At 38.9% G+C, this 21868-nt stretch overlaps 1 protein-coding gene across 1 annotated transcript in view; it reads left to right on the forward strand.

The window, feature by feature from the left end:
- Positions 1 to 875: 875 nt before the first annotated feature.
- Positions 876 to 21868, forward strand: part of arhgef3 (Rho guanine nucleotide exchange factor (GEF) 3) — a 78089-nt gene continuing 57096 nt past the window's right edge. Inside the window, exons 1-2 of the mRNA XM_053484170.1 lie at positions 876 to 1160; positions 19809 to 19875. Of these exons, the coding sequence (XP_053340145.1) occupies positions 1126 to 1160; positions 19809 to 19875 (102 nt within the window). The 5' untranslated portion in view covers positions 876 to 1125. The remainder of the gene's footprint in view (positions 1161 to 19808; positions 19876 to 21868) is intronic.

The raw sequence follows: 21868 nt of genomic DNA on the forward strand, positions 1-21868 counted from the left end.
ACACAAAGAAAACACACAAGGGCATGCAGTTTAGGCTTATTGGTGTTCCCAAGTTGCACATAGTATGTGTGTGAGTGTACCCCAATGTAGTAATACACATGAAAATGAATTTATTAAATGGTTTTCAATATTATGGGCAGGGTTTATGTGATAGCCCATTCTTTTTTTGTTCTTGAGGTCTTGAGGGAAAATTTATTCATTAATTAATTTATCTACTATACTATTTATCCTGTACACGGTCATGGAGGCCTAGAGCCTATCCCAGGAGACTGGCGACAAGGCGGGGTACAGCCTGGACAGGGTTCCGATTCATTGCAAGGCACGCTCCAACACACACACACACACACACACACACACAATCAATCAGCATAGTTTTTATCACACACACACAGACTCGAGGTGGGAATCGAACCCGGACCCTGAAGGTGCAAGGCCACCGTAAACAATTACTAAACAAAAATTAAGGTAAGTGTAATATTTTATATTGGCAAGTGTTTTATTAATTTAATTTTTTTTTATAAATGTTTAATCATTTAGGTTATTTTTTGCAACCTTTTAAGTTGGGCTTTTTAATGGGCGTGGCTATTTGACACGGCCCCGCCCATTGTGGCATGCGCGAACGCGGAAAAGAAAACAAAAATAAAAGCCAAAAAAACTGAAACATAAATCTAATACTGTTGTTAATTCTTTGACATATTTGTGAGCCTTTATTCACATACTCGTTTTAGTTTGTAGTTGACAGACAGGACATCTTTAGATGGATTTTAACCGTTTGTGGCTCCCACTGAGTGGGCGGGGATTACAAATAAGACTCCGCCCTGTTGTGTCGGCGGCGCGCGTTGAGGCGGGTGCACGCGTCTAGTTTTCAACTGCGGAAAAGAAGTGAAGAAAGGAAAAAACAGCTGTGAGGATAACAACAGTGTCAGTTTACCGGGTTTTATAATGACCACTTTTCTTTATCTAATCTTTTATTAGTTTGTAAAGACTTTTAATTAGACAGGAACTATTTAACAAGGCTGTCTGTGTGGTGAGGATTTCCCCTCCAGATTCTTTTGTGGAGCTGAACTGGATGTCTAATTATTTCCTTTTCAAATTCAAAAGATAAAAAAAACAAATCCTGCTTCCATGCAAACTGGTGTCAGAAGCCATGAAGTATCAGGGTAAGAACAAATACCTTATTATTTCCTTGTTTAAAAATAACATGCTGAATGTTTCTGCAACATCAACTTTATTCTAATGAGAATAAACATAATTAAATCACACAATCATAATTAAACTTTTAATTAATCAAGCAATCAAACTAAATCTAAATAATTTTGAAATAGTCATGTTTAAAAAAAAAAATTATCTTTTTGTATCTTAAAGTAAAATTAAAGTGACCGCTGCAGCAATATGTCCTTCATTTTAGTTTAATTTTAGCCATCATCAGTAAAAACAAACAAAAACAGTTATATTAATACAACACCATGTTTTGGAGACTTGGATGTGCCTCATGTGTGCACCACAAACCTATTAGAATAAGATCTGCTCTTTCTTTTTCCTCTTCATGTCTTCTCACATGACCTCTGGAACCAGACCTCGCTCATACGCACACATATTTACAGCTCAGACGGTTGCAATGTGTGTCCTGGCGCGAACATAGCATCAGCTTGTGAATTACCGCTTCTTTGTGAACTGGGTTGTTCAGCAGATGTGAGTTCACTGACCATGGAAAGCTGAAGAACCTTTATATACAGTATGTTCCAACATGTATTGTATTGTAAATTTCAAGCTTCACTATGGTTTTATTCTGAATTATTGACTGGAAGGTCAGGGGTTTAAGCCCCAGTTTCGCCAAGATGCCACTGTTGAGCCCTTGACCCTGTTAGCATCAAGGACGCTATATCCTGGCAGACCCTGTGGTCTGACCCCAACTTCCTAACTGGGATATGCGAACAAAAACATTTTCTTGTTCTGTAAGGTACATTTGACAAATTGAATCTTATTTGATGTTTTTAACCCTGTATCAAAGTGTTTTGTCGACCACCAACAAAACAATTTAATGGTTAATTGAAGTTTAAATCAATTAAAATGATTAAAGTTTTTTTTTTATATTCCTTACTTTTAGAAATAACCCAAAAGATACGAAGAATTGGATACAAACAATGCATTAAGCTTTGGCCTCAGCAGAAGTCTATCAAGTGTTAAGTCTCAAAACTACTAAGAAATGTGCTAGACCTTTACTTAAAGTGTGCAATATCACAAAAATTTATTCCCAAAGATTTTCATGATGCATAATGTACATAACAATCAGGCTCATCTGAACACAATGTCTTTCCTATACAGTATATAGACAAAGCATTCTAACAAGTATGAAATACCATAGTTATAAAACATACTCTAAATGGAATTAAAAATGTATTTCTTCTCACTTTGGTGACCACTGAAGATGTGAAAATGCATACTGAAAAAGATGCACATCATTTACTTTAGTAATGATATCTTTTACCTTTCATCTTTTTATAATTTCTGAAAACTTATGAGTATACAATTAATGAGTAATGAATTATCAGGTTAATGTAGCTGGTCAGCAAATGCTCGTAGACAATGCTAAGCTTACGTTTGTCTCTAGCAGTGATGATGAGTGGGATGTCTGTATTTAAAGCCCAGTTTGTGTTGTTCATTTAATGTCTTAAAACTGTCTACTAGAACAACCATCATATTGTCTATTGCTAGACAGCTGTGCTCGTTAAGTAGTGTCTGGGTACCATGTCATCATCTTTGTGTTGTAAGAGCTTTAAACCTGGAGCCAATTTGGTGCCATTAAAATGAAGGCGAAGCTCATACATACAGTAAGGATCATTGATATAATTTTTTATGACGACAAATGAATCAGAGTCAAATTGATTTAAATGCAGATATAAAATAAAATGACCCTCATTTATATTTAGAGCCTGCAGCATATGTCTCGTGCACAAGGCTGACCCATGTCACAAGATATGATTAGCTCGTAAGCCTCAAGGTCACGTGTGATCTGGGCTGATTGTTCACCTGTTGCCTTATCAACAAGTGTGCATGTTTCAGGCCTTTTCTCTGTACAGGGTTTCCCTTGGTTGTTTTTTTATTTTTTTCTGTCATTCTGCCTGAGCTAAAATGAACCCCGTGCTGGCACAGAAGCACCAGAGCATGCTGATTCATAAGCCCTGGACTAATCCCAGCTGAATGTGTTCAAAATGATCTTTTAACCGGTTGTGACTGCGGAGTTCCTCGCTGCACTCATCCTTGGTGGGATTATTGAAGTTTTCTCTATGAAGTTTCATGAATTTCATGTCTCTGAAGATTTATTTTCTGGACATATCTCTGTCTCCTGAATGCCCTTCTGCCAGGACCATCAGTTTTAGTTTTTTTGGTACCGGTGCACCAGATACACTGCCTGGCCTTAAAAAGTCACATAATCTAAAATTTCATTCAGTCACCTTTAGCTTTGATTACAGCACACAATATACTGGCCGGTTCATGTGAGAAAATGATTCGTCATGCTCCCAGAACCACTCTTTCACAATCTTATATTTTCTTTTCTTTCAAAGTCATAAAATATATCTGTGCCATCACTGAAGGAAAACTCCATAGATGTGATCATTCACATCTGGTCACTTAGTACATTCAGGTCGTTAGCTGATTTCATTTTATTGCCACATAACATTGCTGAGTCTACACCTGATCAACTGAAGCAACCCCAGGTCATAACACTGCATACAGAGTCTTGTACAGTGGCCACTATGCATGATGGGTGCATCACTTCATGCTCTTCTCTTCACACTCTGGTATAGAATCAGTCTGGATCAGATGACATGACCTTTTTCCATTGTATCTTAATGCTCCATAACAAATTGAAGCCTTTTTTTAGCCTCACTAACAAATGTTTTTTTTATGCATACACAGCTGTTTAATCCCAGTCCTATGAGTTCTTATCACATTGTGTGTGTCTGTGCGTTTGTAAATGCTTTTAATTTTAACAAAAACAAACAAAAAAACAAACAAACAAAAAATATATATATACCATGCAACTTTACCAAGTGTTTAAGTGTTTAATCTTCATTCATTTTTATTTTATTTATTAATGTGTTGAAAGGTTTTTAACCCAGTTTTAGTCATTTAAAAATCTCTTAAGTTGTTTTCTTCACATGACGGAGCTTAATAATTTCACCCTGAATTTCTAAAATGGCGATTTTTTTTTTTTTTTTTTTTTTTTTTTTTTTTGCCAGGTAGTGTATCTAGATAAGATAAAAAAGAAACCTTGTACCACATGAATCATTATTTATAGTTTAATTTATTGTGCTTGTTATGTGGATTATGTGGTTATGGTTTCTGTAGTTAAATGCCATGGATTTGTATGGCAGACACTATACAGTTAAAAAAATGAAGACTAATAATTAGCGTATTGCCAAAAAATCTAACAAATTTCAAAGAAAAATCTAGTAGTTTATATAATTAATATAGCAATTCAATATTACCATAATAAAAAAAGAAGGTATAATTAAGATTTAAAGTAGAATCAAATTCAGTATGCTACTTTTCAAAACTGACAAATACATGAATCTTAATGTCATGAGACAGATAGCAGAAGTGCATTTAAGAGTTCGAGAGCGTGAGTAGATACTGTATGAATTAGTTCATTGAGAATTGGTTAAGTAAGGTTATGTTAAGCCTTAAAGGCAAAGTTTTCTTTAAAAAGCTTTTTTATGTAGTATTTATGGCGTATCAGTCTCCAGTATCAATGCCTAGTTTGTGGGCAGGACGTTATTCTCCACCAGACTAAAGACTATTAGTGACTATATAATTGAAGTCGTATTCCAAGTTTTATAACGATTAACTAACAGTTCCACCACAGTGAATTGTGTTCTTTTTCTGTGTATGAAATTGAAAGAAATGTCAGATGTTAAAATAAAATACCAAAGGGACACTATGAAAGTGAAAGCCACATGGACAGATAATGGGGATTCCACAATTTCCTCTTTTGAAGGAGAAATAAAAAATCATATAAACATTGTCCAGTACAGTATGTAGTGCATTGTTTTTATCATATTATATTGTCTCGTACTGGAATATCAAATTCCCATAATGCATTATGATAGGATACCATTCAGATGAAAATCAGAAGAACTACTTCCTGGCAGTTGAGTTGTATAAAGGGAATCTCCAGAAAGAAAGAAAAGTACTGATGCATAACCATTTGCATCCTAATTAACCGCAATGGTAGATTCTGTAGAAATTGAAATGGTGGTGGGATTTCCCAATTTGAATCCTTGGGGAACTTTCTCTTGAGGGTGGAAGTTGATTGAGAGGAACTTGAATGCCATTTAGGTGGATTTTTTGTGTTTGTGTGGGAGTTTGGTAAATGTTTTGTGCTTTTTTGCCAGATTTGAATGTTTATCTGTTTCTCTGGTGCTTTTTTACTAATATGACTAATAAAAAGAAACTGGGAAGGTTTTAACAAATGCCATATAGGAAATGTCTGGAATGTTTTTAAATTTCTAAATGAAAAAATTGTAAAGAATTCCTGGTATCAGAGAGAACATTTTGATGGACGCCTGAGTTTCACGGTCATGTGCAGGTCAAACTGTTGCCACATAATTGGAAACACCTAGAATGTCTCTGTATGCATGTATACTGTGTGTGTGTGTGTGTATGTGTGGTGTTCAAGCCAAATCTGGACTTGTGATGACATTACTGGTGAATGAAGGTGCATAACCAATTGACTTTCACAGAATACTTTAAGCACACTCTGTTGATGAGACTCTTAGCCGCAGTAAAACATTTGAATGGAGCAAACGTTTTAAAGTATGGTCGAAGTGGCTCGGAACCCACTGCAGTCCTTTCAGGGAACATTACAGTGAGTGAAATGCTGGATCCATGAAAATCACGGTATAACTTGTCATCAGCTTGTGGAAGATGTACATCTATCTGAAGGAACTGTACTGAACTCAGCTGGGAGTTATTGCCACATCACCCATTTATTCCTGATCACACTCCAAGCCATTTCCACATGTTTTGGCCGTTAAAGGAGTTCCTGGGAAGCCAGTGTTTCAGATGTGAAACAGGCAGTGGCTCCGGCGTACTGAGAAATCTTTCTGCCTTGATGGTATTCGAGCACTAGTGCAATGTTGGGATAAATGCATTAGTGTAGCAGGGGATTATATACAAAAATAAAGGAAGTTTTTATTGTCATAACTGTGTTCTGTTATTCTGTAAAAGTCCCAGTTTCATTTGAATGTCCCTGTAAAAATTAAGAAGTCATAGTTGTGAAAGAACTCGAGAATCCTGCACAAAGAAGTTAACCTCGCTGAACACTAAACACCAGCATTTGTGCCAGATTCATAACATTATGACCAGCGGCCTATTATTAAGTAGGCCTCCCACTTGCCCATTTTTCTGCTTCCATGACATCAACTTCAGCAAAAAAGGTTCACTTGATGCCTAATACAACCAACCCCACTTTCAGCTACTATTGTAATGAGATATTGAAAATGTATCTACTGTAAGAAGGTCCGAATTGTAATTGCTGGACAACTGGGTCAGAGCAACTCCAAAACTGCAGCGCTTGAGGGATGCAGCGGTCAGGACATTTACCAAGGGTAATCCAAGGAAGGAAAGCCTAAACTAAGGCTGGTCGGTGTCGTCCGATCCAATAGAACTTCTACTATAGTTTAAATTGGGGAAAAGGTTCATGCTGGTTGCCACAGAAAGGTTTAGAACAGTTTTGCATTCTTAGCATTACTGTTTGATGGCAAAAGGAGGACCTACTCAATTTTAGGTGGGTGGTCATAATGTTATGGCTTCTAAGTATTGTGTAGGAATTAAGAATGATTGTACGTATCAGTTCCTAAAAGATAACAACTTTTATATGAAAACAATACCTGCTTTCTGCGCAAAAATGTACAAGGATGTGAAAGCAGGACTTTGTGGCGCAGGCTTAGGAAAAGTTCTCACAGGAAAGTGCAAGTAAAGCCACCGCTGCTGAGTTGTTAGCAAGCGGTCGATATATGTCCTGTGGTTTAAATTTGTTCTTTAGTAGTGATTATGAACTTCTTTAAGGGTTCACTCTGGGAGGGAAAATGAGTTCTTGTACCAGGGTTATTGAGGACCGAATTACTGTTAATGCTTTATGGAAGTTGTTGTATTTCCTGTGAGAGGTCTTTATAACTGATGGTGACCTTCAAGAATTCATTATTTGACTTGAGCTAAATGGAAAGCTATTCTATATTAATAAGAGCTGCATATGCAGCATGGTGGCATAGTGGTTAGCATGCCATAACTGAAGGTTCTAGCTTTGCCTCTCGTCTGTGTGCATGCAGTTCGCATGTTTCCCAGTGCCTCTTCAGTGTGTGCTTGTGTGCCCAGCAATGGATTGGCACTCCAACTGGGTTGTACCCTGGCTAATGCCCAGAGTTTCCTTTGATAGGATTCAGGCTTAGAAATAGGTATAGAGAATGAGTGATTGAGTGTTACATGTGTATCATATTATGCTTTATTGCACTAATAAACCAATTCTTTGCTTTGAAGGAAGCAAAGGATTGGTGAGGACAGAAAGGTTCTTATTATGCGAGGGGCTTTGTTCGAAAACTCCACCTCCCTACACTTTGTCAATGCCATTCATGATGTTGGCATTTCTGTAATTTTGGATCTGCAGCTGTGCTTAGATTAGACTTGCAAGCTGCTGCTCTCTCTCTCTCTCTCTGTCTGTCTGTATCTTTAAATCACTCTCTGTCTCTATCTCTCTCCAACACCTGTCATCCCACAGGAACGCTGTGGCTTATGCACTCTCTCAGCTGTGATGAAAAAGCCTGTCATTTAACACCAGGTGGATTTTTGCCTACGTCGTCTTGCCATACGCCCCTCTCCCTCACGCCGCATATGTTTTGTCCTGAAAAAGCCTTATTTCATCTGGGATGTCATATGAACATTGATAGCCGGGTTATAAAGATTAAAGGTGACCACAGTGCATAACCTTGTTCTGATAACTTATCCAAGTCCAAACTAAGTTCAACTATTTGCCCTCATCAAGATTTTTTGCTGGTGTCATATGGTCTGTTAAAAGTGCTGTATGTAGATTTTTTAAGAACATCTTTGTCTTTGGGTACAGTGTGCAAATGAGAACAAAATACAAGGATATCAGATAGACATTGTAATGTAGTCTAGGACACACTGTGATCCAGTGTAATCTTGTGGGGTGGGCGGCCATCTTGGGTAACAAATTGTTCCCTTCGTTTAGAACTTTTATCGATTGGAGACTAAAGAACTTCAAAATTATACTAGAAACCAAAGAAAATTTACAGGATTCAGTAACGAATAGAAGCAATCAATGTCTTCAGTAGACACTTGTTGCATTGTTACTTCCTGTATGGATTCCACAAGGTGTCTCTTTAAGGTTTTGGCGCAAGCGACTTAATTACTGCTGATATTTCTGCTGCGCGTTTATACCAGAGTCCTTCTATTTTACCACATCCTAAATGGACTACATTTAGACTTTGTGAACAGGGACAGTGGTGACACACCCTGGTCAGTTTCATGAAAGCAGTTTGAAACAATTTTCTGCTTCTGTGAAAGTAGCCGTGCATAACATACTAAAGAATATTAAAATAAACAGAAGCAAAATTTGGTGTGAAAATTTGGTGTGAAGTGCTAGATACAGATACAGATTTCTGCAGTTTTATCAGTAAAACAGTTGGTAGGTTTTACTGAGCATGCTGGAGAATATGAGTTCTGTCATGTAAAATATTGCTTTCTTTACAAGCATGCAAATATTCTTCTGTAATTTTATTCATTTACTAGACGTACCTGAAACTTCGTTTGCATGGAATTTAATTAGACACTAACAGTGAGATTTAAAACATGTACAATGGCATTTGTTGATTTTTGGAATGAACTAAAATGATTACTTTACAGTGAAGTGCGCGGAATGAAGGGTTGGGCTCTGGTTTAGTAAGTAGATTTTAATTGCACACTCCTAAGTGCATATAAAAAATTTACAGCGCCATGTGTTCGATTTTATGGTCTATTTTTATTTATTTTATTTATTTTAATAATACAAGGGCTTTTTCAATGTAAATTTCAAATGAGCATATCTTCTCTTCCCGTGGGCCGATTGCGATGTAACTAAGCCTATATGTTACTTCAAGCTCGGCCAAATACACCAGTGAAAACCCCATTAAAATTCACTGAGTAGTTTTTATGTGATGCAAGACAAAAATTCCAGAATCCATCTTGATGTGTTTGTTCTCTTACTCATCTTACGTCCCCCGAATTATTTTTTCGCTAATATCTTAGTCAATATCATCAATGTACAGACATGCCAACTTTACAGTTTTATTATATGTATAGATCATTTTTTTTTTGGTATGTCCGGAAATAATAAATGATTTTGTGCATAATAATGCAGACATGATAATATAATACAATTCGTACTACAGATAACAGGGGGCTTTATATGTTTTCACAGAACTGTATATTTCTTTCAAATTTGCAAAACTTCAGTGAAACATGAGCACTAAATATTTGTTGTGATCTAAAGAAGGACCTGATTTCGAACTAGATGTTCCAGATGAATTTGTAAACCTTCACTGTGTTGTGACTGAGATGAGTTGAGCTCGTGGGGTGGAGTAGCATGGTGCATGATGTAATGGTTAGTCTTGTGTCAGTCTGTCGCCGGGGTTGGGATTTTATGTGGGGTTGTTTTTCGTTTGTCGGTGGGAACCAAATGTCCCCACAAGGATGGGGATAGTTTTGACCTTTTGGGGACATTTGCCTGGTTCCTATTGTTTTTTTTTTTTGTTTCTGTATCGTTTGTGTGGTGTGTGTGTGTGTGTGTGTGTGTGTGTGTGTGTGTGTGTGTGTGTGTGTGTGTGTGTGGGCGGGCGTGAGCCCAGGCTTCCTTTTCTGCTTATTGGAACGTTTATGGAGTTGGAAAGACTGAGCAACAGGTCCCGCAGGACCGATAGGAAAACACACACACACATGGCCACTGACTAACATACGTACACACACCCAGAGCCAAAAGTAGTTCTACAGCCATCACCCAAACCAGCCTACAGTTGCCCTTATATACCTCGTCTCACATTCAGAAAAAGAGAAGTTAAACATCAGTTCCCCACAGGTCATGCATAACCGTTCTGCTCACAAAAGTGCCGAGTTTCAAAATGGAAAAATCAGCAGACCGAGAATGCAACGTGTAAAAACCTGCTCGGCGGATTAAATCCTCGTGAATCTTAAAAGCAAACGAACAGCCGATTTTCTCCTCCACAAGAATCCAACCCTATACTCATCGGCTCTTGAGTGCCAGCAAAGCAGCTTCTTCTTGGAACATCTCACACCCTCGTAAAGCCCTCCTCACACACCCTCGCTGTTTTCTCATTTGATCTGTTGACAGACTTTGTGCCGTGTTGAATTCCACGACACGGGTTGAGCATGTGATCGTGCCATCATAATGCAGCAGGAAGAGAGTGCTTAAAGGCGACTCATTTATTCAGCAATGTGCTGCACTATAGTTTAATAGTATGATGTTCTTACTAACTATTTAGTCCTAGTACGAAGGGTTTATCATCATTATCGGTAGTATGCGGGGTATTTAGGGCACTCTGTGCTAGTTTTAGTCCACATATACCATTGAATGAAGTTTAGATTGAGTTCTGAGCGTATCCTGTTTGGCAGAATTCAGTTCAGTACTTTCAATTCGCTTGATTTAGTTGTCATTTTCAAATTGTCCAACAGAGGGAGACACAGATCACTAGACAGGAAATAAACTGGGACCAGGTTTTTGGGAACTCTCAGTTGATCAGTTGTACACATCTGGTTCAAATAAAAATTGTAACTGTTGGAAAACTGCTGTGGTGTAAGGGGACTAAGTCTCCGATTTCCACCAGGAGCGTCCTTGTCATGGTCCAGCTGTGATGCGGTTCCCTGACGCTGTAGTCAAGGCTGAAGGCGATGTTATAGATCTGTACCCAGTGGAAATCCTGAGTGAGACACTCCGAGACGCACTTTATGCGAAAATAATCAAGTAAGAAAAGCTCATCACAAGAGGAGTAAGATCATCATGTCCCCAAGCGTTAACCAGCAGAATGAACAAGATATAGAAAGGAATGATTACAGAACTGATGATTATTTTGTTCTTGGGTTTCAGTGCTGTTAATTAGCCTTGTGGCAGCTTTTGAGAGAGACTAAAAAAGAAAAGAGGAGGAGGCGAAACTGTGGTTCTGTTATTGTTGTCATGGCAACTTGTGTTTGGTTTAGGAGAAGGTGTGCAGGGAAATAGGGGTGTGTGTATATTTGTGTGTGTGTGTGTGTGTGTGTGTGTGTGTGTGTGTGTGTGTGTGTGGGTGTGCGTGTTTCCTCTGCAGGTAACAGGCCAGAGTTCAGGAAACAGCTTTATGGTGTTTTAAAACCACAGTTGAAAGTGTAGAGTGAAAAGTGCAAAACAGTAATTACTTTCACACCGCACTGCAAACACTACATGCACACAGCAACTGCTGTAACGGACTCATTAAAAAACGAAGCACAAGATATATAGTTTATAATCAAACTTAAAGGATTAATCCTATAATTCAGAATTAGTACAGTACAATAACAACATTGTAAATCTTTGAGCCGTTCTTAAATTATAAAAAAATATCTGGCCAATAAAAAATGCATCGCTAATTAGTTTAGTCGCATGTGAAGCATGCTGTTTCGCTTTACACCACAAGTACCCCAAATTTCCTCTAAAAAGAGCCTGTTCTTAAAAACAAATAGGGTCCCCCTCCAAAAACAGTCAAGCCCCCCTAAGCCAGAAAATTTTTTTCAAAAATAATCCCCACCAAAAAAACTTTTTTCTTAAAAAAAAAAAAAAAAAGTCTGTCCCGCAAAAGACTCTAAACCTAAAAATGGTCAGTTCTCAAAGAGAGTTCGATATGAGTTGCTTCCCCTAAAAACAGAGCCCCCCACCATCACCACAATAAAAAAAAAAAGGTGGGCCCAAAAAAACTCTGTCTAGCAATAGAGTTGCTTCGGCCAAAAAAAGTGTCTGTTTCCCCCTCCAAAAAATATTGGATCACTTCCCCAAAAGAGTCGGTTACCAAAAAAAAAAAAAACAAGAAAAAAAAAAGAGGTGTCTTTCTCCCCCAAAAAATTGACTTTCTGCCTAAAAAAAATAAGAGCGTGTCGATTCCTCCCAAAATAGCAGTGTGTGACCCCCCCCCCCAAAGCCAACTCCAAAGCTATGGAGTCAGTTTCCCATAGTGAAAAGGACTCCCCTGTTTATATTCACCATTTTTAGAACTTTTCTTGATGGAATGAAACCAATTAGAAGTTGAAATGCCTGCTTGTCAAACCATCATAAAATCATGAAACGGATTTGCTCGAAGAATCCGTTAGCTTGCGGAAGGACTTACCTGCATTTCAACTAGCCAGATCCAAAGAAAAGACTATATAAAGTATGCAGGCGAATCCAAAGCTTACCCCTTGACTATCACTTAATTCATCACTAAAATAATATTCCTGTTATTCTTGCAGCCTTAATTAACAATGTTCCAGATCTTAATGTTTATCTCCAGCACAACAATAAGCTGATAAATAGTTTTTTAGGTCGAGCTCCTCTGCTGTATCTGTCTTCAGCTAGGACGTAATATCGATAGTAAACACACGCAGTGTATATTGAATAGAAACGTATCGGGACTGTAAGAGTATAATAAGCTCCTGTTGCTCTGTGAGCTGATCTCACATGTGGCAGTGTTTACAGCACGCTCGAGGCACAGACGCCTTTCTCATGAGCCGAGTGTGTAATTACAGGACAGCTCGCTTAATCTCTGCTGACTTTTTCTGACTGAAATTAAAACATACATACACACACACACACATGGTTGCTCTCATTGCTCTCATCTCAAACCCGGGTTCTGCTTTCATGTCCTTCAACAGTAGAGCTACAGCCCGGTTTTGTAATAAAGTCATACTTTTAGAAATATTGTTAGACAAAATTCTAAAGGCCCATATTTGAGGGTGAATATTTGTGTGAGGAAGCAACACAATATTTGGGGAGTGAACGTCCTCCTGTATGTCACGGGTATGTCAGTCTGTCATGTTGCAGTAACGAAGGAAACATCTCAAATATGTTGCGCATTTTCTAAGAAAATGTTATGAATTTGCAAACGTTTTGTCATGAAAACACAGGACGTCTGGTCACCCTCTTTTTTTTTTCCTGACACTTCTTGACGGGTATTCCGTCCAGGAATATTTCTCACGCAGCCTGTCATGAAAGCACAAGATTTATTAGCATGTTTTTTTTTTTTTTTTTTTACTTTATTCCTGGGAAATGCATGAGTTCTGTAAAAAAAAAAAAACATGGTTTGGAACAGAATGTTCCAAAGTAAGGTGTACGATTTAATTCGTCAACACTATTCCTTGAGACGGCAGCTAAAGATAACCACTAGGGGGACTCTTGATTTAAGAGTGAATAAGTGAAAAGTGTTTATTCCAAGAATGAGTTCACTTTGATGAGCGAAAACAAGCCATTGTAATGTCAGAACCTGAACGAGGATTCGTCCTGTTCTCCCTTTCCAAATAAAACAAAACTCAAATGTCATTATTTTTCTTTTCATTATCTCCGCCAGTGTGTGGTGGTTATTTTATGAATCCTTATTCAAATGGATTAGTATGTCTCCCGAGTGCACAGGGCAAACCAACTCCGGCTCGAGTGGGTGATATCGTGCATTAGCCTCCTACACTCCAGAGGTGATTATACTGTACAGCACCTCAGCCAAACCAAAAATAAAAGCCCGAGTGCACAAAGGTAAGTGGGTAGAGCAGCACGCAGTGTGGCCTGCAAGTGCATATTAGACTTCGGTGTTTACAGCGCAGGCCGGAGGCGGATCAGTCCATTTATGGTCATTTCCTGAGCTCGGGAGTCTCAGTGGGGTCTGGGACAGGAGCTTGAGTCGCTGCTGCTTTAATATCGACTCCATTGTTCTGCTCGGAGGAAACCGTGCTCAAGCCACGGAACACTGGTCCAGATCCTGTTTTGTCCACATGCTCGTTCAGTGCTGTGATCTGATTACAAGGATGAGCCCCAGATTTACGATGGGTTTTCAGTCCAGATCATCAGGCCTCAGCTTGCGATGATTCATGTGCATACATTTCCAGGTTGTCCTAATGTTATCGGAACACATTTATTTTTTCTGTTTCTCACTTTAAAAGGTTAGGCCAGGGATGTTTTTTTTTTTTTTTTTTTTTTTAAAGTAAAGGTCTATTTATCACAGTGGATCGGAAGCCTAGCCCTGGAACACTGGAAGCCAGGCACGAGAAGCCCTCAGTTCAGGGAAATGTGTTGAAACTATTGTCCTTTTATAAGGGCGGAGACATGGATCATCAATTTATTTACTTCTGCACTGTAGTGATAACTTTTACACCAAGTGGGAAAAAGGTTCAGGAAATGAAAATGGGAAAGGAAGAGAGTTGGAGATTGTGAATTTGTGTGTGCCCCAATACTGGCTATCTAAGTATGCAATTTATCAAACATCACCATCCTCTTTCTGGTCTCTGGTCAGCGTATAGATATCAAACCCAGTGCTCCAGATCGTGACCTTTAAAGGTTGCGGGAAAGAGGATTCTGCAGATAAAGGAGGAAGAGACAGCTTCATCACGAGACACCGGGGGAAGACGGGGTGTCTCAGAGATAACAGCTTAGTGCAAATCGACACTGCGTGAATTGGCAAACGCGACAGCCCGTAGTGAGCAACACCTTTGGTTTAATTATTGATCTGCGTTTCAGCAATTGCAGGGCAATAAATCAGGATTTCACAATGGCAGCAGGGCTCTAACACAACACCAGCAAGCAGTGTATAATGACCTGCTAATCTGTAGAGTGTTAGCTCAGCTAACGGATTTTTTGTATCATGGTTTTTCTTTATATTACTGTGTCTGTGGACAAAGTTTTACTGCAACAAGTAATAAATAAATTGTCCTGATAATCGTCCAAATAATGTTCTCAGGTATCCCTGAGGTCGTCCTGGGTTCTAAACATAGGTTCTTAAAATAAATTCTAAAAACAATTCTGTACAGGCTCTAGTATGCTAACAACTTTAAAAACTAAATAATAAACCCACTGCCTGTCCAAAAAATTATACAGGGTCAAATTATTGGTCTGCATCAAGCAAAGAAAACAACTAAGCAGTTTCGAATTGATTAAATTTGGTTAAGAACCATCCAGTTCATTATTGAGCTCTAGACGTAGAGTTGTAAACTTCCAACTTCTTGCAAGAAATGTGGCTTAAAAAAGAAATCATGACTGGAGATCACTTAAACAATTGGGAAAGTTGCATTTGGACCCACTTTGTGATGACATTTCTTTTGACTTAAGGTGTATAACTGATTGACATTTACAGTGGTGAGACTCTAAGCCGCAGTAAAACATGGGAAAAGTGAAAATGTTTTAAAGAAGGCTGTATTTCTGTAAATGACGATCCCGGGCATGGTGGCTTGGAGCTCACTGCGGTCGTTTCCGTAAACATTCGGCGAATGGAATCTACCTGGTTTGATCACGAAAGGTGTTCTGTTTTTGTAGGACCAAGTTATTGCCATGTTCTCCGTACAGTCATGACCTCGCTCCAAGCCATGTTTAGGCCAATAAAGGAGTTCCCGGGAGGCCAGCGTTTCAGGTGTGAAGCAGGCGGATCATGACTCCGGTGTACTGAGAAAACTGTCTATCTTGATTTGTATGCAAGCACTAGTGAAACGCTGGGATAAGTGCATTAGTATAGCAGGGGATTATATACAGAAATAAAGGGAGTTTATTAAACACCCACTGTGTTCTGTTTTTCTGCACAATCAAAAGCATTTTAAAATTAGGGGCTTGGACAGCATATTGCGAGTCAAGTGCAACCATCATGTTCAGATCTTCTCATCAAACGTTTATGCATATGTACTTAATTCTTCCATCTTCCATTTTTCCCATAAGGGGAAAAATCCAATTTTTTTAAGGACAAAATATTGTTTTGTTTAAACATATTTTTCCCTTTTTGCCTAAAACTCAAAGTTGGTCAATTTTCCTTGGGATATTTTCCGTGCATCACTCATGATTTGATTTCATATCAACATACTCTCTTCATGGATTAACCTGGACAGAAAGCAAGGGCTCAACAAGACAGTGTTTATTATTGAAAGCGGAGAAATCTGTTGAGACAAAGGCACCAGGCAAAATGTTACAGATGCAAGAAGAGTATTTCAGGCTGCCCGTTCTGTGTATAAAGGTTGGTTTAGTTGGAGGGATTTTCCACCTCACCCCTCACCCCTCACCCCTCACCTGTGACATGGTATTTTCATCTCACCCCTCACCCTAGTGATCTAGTTATTTTTTTCCCCCTCAGCCCTGATCATGTAAAGCTTCTGTCCTTTTTTTTTTTTTTTTTTTTTTTTTGTCTTACGTTATAAATGTGACCTTGAAAGAGGAATCAAACGTTGTTTTATTAATATCATTTAATAGTAAAAATGGGCTATGGAGTAGTAATGTTTTCAAATCTGTGATATTTAACTCATAGCGTCTGTTGTCTGTTTGATGTAACAGGAGAAAAGAGTCAGATGATGTTAGTTGGTTTGCCACACAAAGGGTTGGGATAAACAGCTTAAGTTCTACAGAAGAACTCCGTCAGGAAGGGGGGGGTGTGGGGGCTGGGATAATGCGCCGTGGCTCAGCGGGGGGGCTTCCTCAAACACTGATAAACAGGCCGACTGATTCTCCTCGGGCGGAATGTGAACTTAAACAAAGCTCCTGCTGGGATTAGCAAGCCACAGTGGTTGTGTTTTTAGAAGGTAGAAGGCTGAGGGCCGTGAGCTTACTGCAATCTGTGCGTGTGTGTGTCAGACTATGAAAACACTCCGACTGGTAACAATGATAAAAATAGGATATTAGAAAGTGTTATGTAATTAAATGATGCCAAAAAGTGAGTTTAACCCTACTGCTGTTGAAAAAGCAAATAAATACCGATTTAAACTAAAATTGCTGTAGCTTGCACCAAGAAGAAACCTAACAGCAGTTGTACGGAAATTAAGATTGTTTTCTACTTGCTAGTTGGATATGTTTTTCCATGTCCTTCTTGTGCTTCCAGAAAAATGTCATGTCTCTTAGGCATTCCTTAAACATGTTGTGTATTTGCAGAGGCCTGAGGAGCGGAGTAGACCACGAGTGACACGCTCCGTCATCACTTTAAACATTAGTCAAAGTCTGGAATAATCCGACGATAATATTCATGGTAGTAAACACGCTGTCTGGACTGCGTCGATTGACGGATCGATCCCAGGTGCTAGAGAAAGAGCCAGAGGTCAGACTGCGTGACTAGAAACATGTAATCAATGAACTGGGATCTATTTATTTATTTATTTATTTATTTACTTATTTATTTATTTATTTCTTAAATAAAGTGAGTGCCGAGAAAAAGTTCTTGTTGCTTGTCAGGCATGAAGGGATGCCGTTTATCCCGGTGGATGTGGATAGTGCTCTATGTCCTTACCCTGTTGCGTGGCCTGTAAACACAGCGTACGACAGATAAAGATTGTATGCCTTTTAAGTATTTCAAAACACGGCGAAACAGCACTTTCTTTCGTTTACACGCCAGCTGTTTGTGTGACAACAGATTTCTGTAATCAAGTCCAAGTATTGCGTGATAGTTGTTCACCACTAGTTACTAGCAGATAACTGTGTGGAAGATCAGAGTGAGGTGAAAGTGTGTATAAGAGGTAATGAAATAAGCTTAGACGTTTTGTAAGGAACTCTTTGCGACAGGGAAATGATGCAGGTGACATGAAATTACCCCCCTGGGGTTATCGCCCCAAAGTTATTTACTTTGCAATAATTTAAAGTGTTTTATTCCTTATTTAATCAGTGATTGTGCTAACCTTTACGGTTTTTATTCATTAAAACACACTCGTTGTACTTTTTATTCATTCTTTGTCATATTTTAAGGTAGTATTCACTTATGTAACAGCAGCTAGAAAGTCATTCCTTTTTTTCTTTCTTCCTGGCTTTTTCCATTTCTCTGGGTAACCACATCAGTTCTTCAATCTACAAGTTACTGGCAGACGTTTTATGCCAGATGTGCGACCCGCCCATTTCTCCAGGTGCTGGATTGGCACTAAGAATGCCCTGCATCTCTAGTTGCTGGGTGTTATATATGGGCATAGGGTTAAGGGCCGTGCCCAGAAGCCCAACAGTGGCAATCCAGCAGTGGTCAGGTCGGAACCCTGAAATCCTCCTTTGAGTAATTTAGATCCTTAACGACCTGAGCCACTACTGCCCTACTTCTTATAAATAACTATATAAGTCTTGAGTACTTATATAGTTATTTAATAGTTTTTAAGTAAGTTATGAGCTATATTGTGATTCCATTTTATGTTCACATTTTGATCTTGGTTAAAAAATTTTTTAAGAAAAACAAACAAATAAAGGGATAATTTTTAAAAGAGAAAACATAGACATTTGTTTATAGAGGTTTGGTATTTCAGCTCTTACATTTAGGCATTAGTCAGACGCTCTTATCCAGAGCGACTTACATTTTTATCTCATTATACATCTGAGCATTTAAGGGTTAAGGGCCTTGCTCAAGGGCCCAACAGTGGCAACTTGATGGTTGTGGGGTTTGAACTTGGGATCTTCCGAACCGTAGTCCAATGCCTTAACCACTGAGCTACCCCTGACCCTCTTCATGAAGAATTCACTAAGATTTTATTCTGCAGCCAGCAAGAACTGTTCATGTTCCCTGGAGGCAACCTTGTCTCTTAAAGGGGTTAATTGGAGATATGGAGAAAAAAAAAAAAAAGGAAAGCACACATTCGTCTTTGCTGAAGACTTTTTCATGTCTGAAAAGACTCCTTCCTGCATTCCATGTCAAATAAACAGAACACCTCACCTTATCAACAATTAGTCACATTAGACAAGCAATAAAAGTCCTGGGGAATGAGCTGTTACTATGGAAACAATAACATATTCGAATGAGGACATTAGCAATCAACCTGTAATATTTTGGGTCATATCTGGTGTGTATAGAAAATAAATCAACATCTTCTGACCAAACAGGATCAAGCGGTCAGCAGGGCTGTGATAGAATCGACCCGTCATAATTTACAGTGACCAAGCAAAGAAACACATTTTCCTGTTGCCTTGTGCATTTTATACCTACACTCAGATGCACTCCACACACACACACACACCAAGGGAAAATTCTGAGATTATTTCTGCACCGTTATCTCAGGGGGAAAAAAAAAAGACAGTCATAACTGTATCTGGACACCTCCTCCTGTTTAATCATAGCAAAAGATAAACTCTCATCTTTGGTAATATGACTGAATAGTGATGGAACTTAGTTTGTCTATACTCATGTCTATTATTTCAGGAAATGTTATTGAGTCAAGCCCACACTGACTTTTATTTCAGATGCTTTCCAGACGGGCCAAGATCATCCCCTATAACATCAAACGTCTGCACCAAGCTCTTCTCTAACCCCACTTTAATTTCTGCGGACTTGCGGCCTTTGTACATGTAAACACACAGATCGTGTTCGTGGCTTTTGATGTAGCCCACGTGCCCTTCAACCCTGCAGACAGTAGGACCTCCTGTGTGTCCATCAGGATCAAAGGCGCATGCTAATGGCACTAGTGTCGGTGGCTCGCCGAGGCTAAAGTGCTTCTTTAAGCAGAACGATTGAGGATTTCTGTTGTCGTATTTGGTCAGGTTGTGATCCTAAATGGTGAAGCTAATGTGATCCAAAACATGTGCTGACTTGACATCCTGTTTTGTCTGTACCCTTTTGTAGGCCGACGCTACAAAGAAAGAGCTCCTTCTCTCTCTTCTCGGCAACAGAGGCGTGGATATTTACAGGGGTGAGTTCTGAGATATTTATAGTGGTGTGCAAAGAGTGCTTAACATCTAATTTGGCTACAGATCTTGATCCTGAGCTTAGGTTTTTTCTCAGGTCTGTTTAAGTTTCACAAATTCCATCTCTGTCTGTATTTATTTCTTCTAGCCTTCTCAAAAACGTGCCCTAAGTGCTAGCGACATTAAATTACCCTTAAGTGTATGAAAGGGATGGAACCACAATAAGTACCATACCATCCAAGGTGCCCAGTGTCCCGTCTCCAGATCCTCAGCAATTCTGAATGAAGAATAAAGATTGATGGATGAAATCCAGGCCATGTTCATATATAAACCTATTCTTGCTGATTTGTCAAAAAAAGTTGCAGACACTAAGATTTCTTTACAATGTGTTGGCCAGTTCATTCACAACTTGAGTCCTGGAATATTCCCATGCCGTAAGATGAGGAACACGCCTTAGATGTGATACCCTGGTCATTCAGTACATGCAGGTCATCAACTGACTTAATTTTTTGCCACATTACGTTGGTGAGCCTAGACCTGACCAACTGAAGCAACCCTAGATCATAACACTGTCTTTAGACACTTGTACAGTGGGGACTATGCATGATGGAAGCATAGTCCCTTTTTACCCTGGCGCGCAGATGGACTTATCAGACCACATCTTTTTACGTTGCTTCAAAAGTCCAATCTTTATGCTCACTAGCAAATTTAAGAATTTTTTTTCTTATGAGTCTAACTAACAAGTGGTTTTCTTATGGACACACACCTGTTTAGTCCCCTGTTTTATTGTATGTAAACATACACTTATGTCTAATTCGCATGGGACTTGTATTACCTGGAGACCTCCTGTGAAATTATCTACGATATTTTGCCGAACACAAAGATCCTGTGATAATATTAGTCCTGTGCGAATCAGCATTTGGAGGAGTCGTATATCAATTTTTCAAGGTTTTTGTTTCTTCTTTTTATCCATATCCCACGTAGAACCGGGGCTGCGTTACAGTGCTTTGGAAGTATTTAGAGTGCCGGGTCATATCACTATACACCATACAACAATAGAATGTGCAGAAAGAGAAAGCTGGAAACCATCAGAAGAGCGAAAGTTTAAAGAATGATTAGAAAGCGATGGATGAAATGTATAGAAGCATGTATAGAGTAAACACTCTGGACCTATAATGACATTTCCAAATAAAATCAAAATAGTGCACAATTAAACAAGGAGATTTATGGCATAATTCAAGGTTAATGTATTACAGATAAATCAAGAGTACAGCTCGAGCTATTAGATTTTATCCGGTGAAATATAAATGACACAGGGCACGATAAATACGCTATATATTTTTTAATCTATCTAACGAACATCCATAAATTCTTTCTCTGTCTTACACACAGTCTTCATACACATACACACACACACTCCCCTCCTATTTTCATCGCAAAACACTTTTAACAGACACACACTTGTATATCCGGGAGATAAGTCAGTAAATTAGAGTCAAATCGCAGGCTTCGCTTATCCCGTGCGATTGCGCCACACGGAACTCAAATGTGACGCGGTAATTTCTAAATCACACGAGGTCCCCAGATAATATACTTATTATGTGGGAATAATATATTACTCTGACTATTAAACGTAGCTGGGATTTCTATACAAATTGTAAAACCGTTAGCATCTGACTTCGTTCCACTTCCAGATTTGATGGGTTCTTTCACAGTTCTTTCACATAATTTGCAGCAGATTCACGCGGTGTGTTCCTGAGCAGAGAAGACGAGGACGTGTCTGTAACAGGAATAACAGGCAGGAGGCAAACACACATCTTTGGACAGCATCTATGTATAGTTGTCATTTACATTCCTATTTTCCAAGGCTTTAATCCTAAAATAGGTCACTGAGGGGGGAAAAGATTAGTTTCCTGTTACACTGTGTTATGTAAAGTATTGAGCAGTTCATGCTCTCCCTTGAGCTGGCGCAGGAAATAATGAGCGGTGTCAATTGCA

The sequence above is a fragment of the Clarias gariepinus genome, chromosome 23, assembly GCF_024256425.1.
Source record: "Clarias gariepinus isolate MV-2021 ecotype Netherlands chromosome 23, CGAR_prim_01v2, whole genome shotgun sequence".
Classification (NCBI taxonomy): Eukaryota; Metazoa; Chordata; class Actinopteri; order Siluriformes; family Clariidae; genus Clarias; species Clarias gariepinus.